Below are 4,166 nucleotides of genomic sequence, written 5' to 3'. Positions count from 1 at the left end.
TATATATACACACACACACACACACATACACACACATATATATATATATATGTTGGTACGTGTATTAAAAAAAAAAGATGAGACCAGTTGGCAGTGAGGGGACATGGAGATTAAGGTAGCAGATTCCATATGGCTGACCGTATGGTTTGAATCCTAGACCCAGGAGCTTGAACATCACACTGGGTGCATGTGTGTGTGCATGCCCAAAATTCTGGGAGGAGAAAGGATTGCAGTGTGGCCCTCCCCACTGTGGGTTATTTCTCTCTTTTTCTGTCTCCCTCTGGTGAGTGCACTTGCGCTATAGCAAACTAAAACAAAGCAGAACAGGCAGATGATGAAGAGAGAGGGAAAGCACCAGAGGTATAGTGAGGGGAGAGTGGAGTAAGAATCAGGAAAACCCAGGGAAGCTGGCAGGTAGGTAGAGAGGCACGTGGGAGCCCAGGATAGAGGCAAGAGGACACCCGCCCCGCTAAAGCCCCTTCTCTGCCAGCAGGTGGAGCAGAAGTCATCAGCAACTCTGCTTCTGACCTGGGGCCTGGAGGATGTGGAGCACGTGTTCTCTGAGGAGGATTACCACACGCTCACCAACTACAAGGCCTTCAGCCAGTTCATGAGGTGCGGGAAGGCTGCGGGACCCTGTCAAACACGTTTAACCCAAGGGAGCCCCTGGATTCCTCTGGAATTGAATGAAAGCTAAGAGACTGTTCTCTAGAGAAATTCACGGCATAAACACAAAAACTTCCACATGTCATTGCAGGGAACTCCTGAACTCCTAATGATCCAGGGATCCCAGTTAAGAATACTTCGTTTAGTGGTGGGGTGGAGGGAGAGGTCATGGCTCCCGTGCTAGAAAAGTTTGTAGAAAATGGAGAAACATGCTGGGCATGCTTGCATGTATGCCCAGAATCCCTGAAGGAGGGAGACGTGGACAAGGAGGGATTGCAGGGTGACTTTTCTCCGTGGGGGATATTTTCTCACGCGTCTCACCTGTTGTGTTTCTCTCTGGCCAGTGCACATGCCCTTTGGCAAAATTTTTCTTCAAATTATTTTTCCATGGATGTTTTTCTTAATGGACCATAGTCTCACCATCCAGGAATCCTAGTGTGTATATAGAGTTAATTGGTGAGGGGAGATGGCAGTATTCCCAGACCATCTGCGAAGGGTCCGAATTTTTTGCTTCTATATTTCCAGGCCCCTAATTGCTAAGAAGAATCCTAAGATCCCAATGTCTAAGATGATGACCATCCTTGGGGCCAAGTGGAGAGAGTTCAGCGCCAACAACCCCTTCAAGGGGCCAGCAGCTGCCGTGGCGGGGGGGGGGGCCACCCCCATAGCACCTTCTGGACCCCCCACCCTTCCACCACCCCCTGCTGCTGATACCCAGCCCCCACCCATCCGAAGAGCCAAAACCAAAGAGGGCAAAGGTAGGGAACCCTCTTCTTTGGACAGCTGGCCTTGCACCCTCCAAACTGCACATCTTCAAGCTGTAGTCTAGGACTTGCCTTCCCGCCCCGATTGCTGGAAGACATGCCCTCCAGGAAGGGTCTTAGTGAAATCAGAGCCCACGGAGGCGTCCCGAGGCCCCTGTGACCTCGTATTACAGAATGTGTCATGAGCTCTGCTTTTCTCCCCCTCCCCGACTCCTTGTTCAGGTCCAGGTCATAAGAGGCGGAGTAAGAGCCCCCGAGTGCCTGATGGACGCAAGAAGCTCCGGGGAAAGAAGATGGCACCCCTCAAAATCAAGTTAGGGCTGCTGGGGGGCAAGAGGAAGAAGGGCGGCTCGGTAAGTGGCCTCTCCCTGTCTGCGGTCAAGGGTTGGAGTCCAGAGACAGGGGGCCCAGGGGACAAGCTGGAGTGGGAGCCACAAGCCTGGGGAAGAGACGGGCGACAAGTCTGCCTTGCTGACAGGTGCAGGGCGGTGGGCAGTACGTTTTTCAGAGTGACGAGGGCCCTGAACCAGAGGCCGAGGAGTCAGACCTGGACAGCGGCAGTGTCCACAGTGCCTCAGGCCGGCCTGATGGCCCTGTTCGTGCCAAGAAACTAAAGAGGGGTCGGCCAGGAAGGAAGAAGAAGAAGGGTAAGGAGCATTAGCTGTGTGTGATCCTGCCCGTCTGCCTCCTCTCATTCTTTCATTGTCTGTCTTGTTTTCAATTTTGACTTCTCTATTCAACCCTTCTCTCTCTCCCTCCCTGTATCCCTCTCTCTCCCTATTTCTGTCTCTCTCTGTTCCCTTTGCCTCTGCTGGGGTATGTGACAGTCCTGGGCTGTCCTGCAGTGGCCGGGGAGGAGGAGGTTGATGGCTACGAGACGGATCACCAGGATTACTGTGAGGTGTGCCAGCAGGGTGGGGAAATTATTCTGTGCGACACCTGCCCTCGTGCCTACCACCTCGTCTGCCTTGATCCTGAACTTGACCGGGCTCCTGAGGGCAAGTGGAGCTGCCCCCACTGTGTGAGTACCTGGCGCCCAGCATCTTCTGGCCCTCAGGGACCTCCGTTGTTTCCTTGGAGGTTTAGTTACTCTCTTCCTACCCCTAGACGCCTGGGCTTCTCACTAGCAGGTGGTTATGTGTCCTGGGTCCTGGTTTGGTCCTCTCCTCTGTCCCTTTGCCCCAGAATCACTTTTGGAAAGTGGGGTGTTCTGTCCCTCAGTGCCCAGCAGTCCCGTTTGCACTCCTAGTCTCAGCGTCCTGTCCGCCTCTACCTTCTAGTCTCGCTCCTCATCTCCTTTCTTCCATCTGTCTGTGTGTCTGTCCTGGGCCTCTCAGGAGAAAGAGGGGGTACAGTGGGAGGCCAAGGAAGAGGAGGAAGAATATGAAGAGGAGGGAGAGGAAGAGGGGGAGAAGGAGGAGGAGGACGATCACATGGAGTACTGCCGCGTGTGCAAGGACGGCGGGGAGCTCCTGTGCTGCGACGCCTGCATCTCCTCCTACCACATCCACTGCCTGAACCCTCCCCTGCCCGACATCCCCAACGGCGAATGGCTGTGTCCCCGATGCACAGTGAGTACAACCCACTCCTCCTCGACTCCTCAGCTCCTCTGCTGTCACCCCGGCCCCTTCTCCCGCCCTGGGGCCCAAAGGTCCCGCTCCTTTCTTTGCCCTCTCCCACTCTAATGATGGGCCTTTTCTGCCTCTTTCTCTCTTCCTCCTCCTCGGACATGTCTGCCTCGAAGTGCCCTGTGCTGAAGGGCCGTGTGCAGAAGATCCTGCATTGGCGGTGGGGGGAGCCCCCTGTGGCAGTGCCAGCCCCCCAACAGGCAGATGGGAATCCGGATGTCCCACCCGCCCGGCCTCTTCAAGGCAGATCGGAGCGCGAGTTCTTTGTCAAGTGGGTGGGGCTGTCCTACTGGCACTGCTCCTGGGCCAAGGAGCTTCAGGTATGGTGCCTCTCCTTCCTCTGCCGTTACCCTGTGGCTGCCACGCTCACTCGCATCTTCTCTGTTTCTGGGCTTCCGTGTTTCTCCAGGCGAGGCTTCTGGTCCTCACTCCCTCCCTGCCTGTGTAGGTCCCGGCTGTGTCTCTCCATCCCCGTTAGCTTCCTCTGGAGCTATAACATAGCCTTCCTTCATTTCTCCTCCCTCCTCACCTGTCTTCTTCCATGTCCTAACAACATCCCCAGTCTTAACAGCCCTAGCCCCTGCCTCCTTTTGCTCTGTACAGCCCTTCCCAGGCCCTATCTTCTGATTTATGCCATCCATTGTATTTTATTCATTCTCCTGTGCTGTGCTCGTCCACTCTCTTTCATAGCTTCCTTCCTTCATTTTATTCTCCTGCTGGCCTCTTCCTAATCACTGTTTATCCCCGCTGGATACTGGGACCATCTCTTCCCCCCTTCCTCTGTGCCCCCTCAGCTGGAGATCTTCCACTTGGTAATGTACCGAAACTATCAGCGGAAGAATGACATGGACGAGCCCCCACCCCTGGACTATGGCTCCGGTGAGGATGACGGGAAGAGTGACAAGCGCAAGGTGAAAGACCCGCACTATGCCGAGATGGAAGAGAAGTACTATCGTTTTGGCATCAAGCCAGAGTGGATGACTGTCCACCGTATCATCAACCACAGGTGAGTCCTTAGTTCCTGGAAGGCTGACCTGGCTGCTGGGTCCAGCACTTGAACTACGCCGTTGGCTCTGTGGGATCCAGCCGCCGTAACCACCTTGCCACC

At 54.9% G+C, this 4,166-nt stretch overlaps 1 protein-coding gene across 1 annotated transcript in view; it reads left to right on the top strand.

Annotated features, from left to right (window-relative positions):
• Nucleotides 1-4,166, top strand: part of CHD3 (chromodomain helicase DNA binding protein 3) — a 32,431-nt gene that overhangs the window by 4,770 nt on the left and 23,495 nt on the right. The window contains exons 4-11 of the mRNA XM_027773203.1: nt 491-615; nt 1,192-1,424; nt 1,653-1,783; nt 1,909-2,077; nt 2,276-2,451; nt 2,768-3,001; nt 3,175-3,378; nt 3,853-4,064. Of these exons, the coding sequence (XP_027629004.1) occupies nt 491-615; nt 1,192-1,424; nt 1,653-1,783; nt 1,909-2,077; nt 2,276-2,451; nt 2,768-3,001; nt 3,175-3,378; nt 3,853-4,064 (1,484 nt within the window). The remainder of the gene's footprint in view (nt 1-490; nt 616-1,191; nt 1,425-1,652; nt 1,784-1,908; nt 2,078-2,275; nt 2,452-2,767; nt 3,002-3,174; nt 3,379-3,852; nt 4,065-4,166) is intronic.

The sequence above is a fragment of the Tupaia chinensis genome, unplaced genomic scaffold (assembly GCF_000334495.1).
Source record: "Tupaia chinensis unplaced genomic scaffold, TupChi_1.0 Scaffold000330_1, whole genome shotgun sequence".
Classification (NCBI taxonomy): domain Eukaryota; kingdom Metazoa; phylum Chordata; class Mammalia; order Scandentia; family Tupaiidae; genus Tupaia; species Tupaia belangeri.
This window is presented reverse-complemented; position numbering and strand designations above follow the sequence as displayed.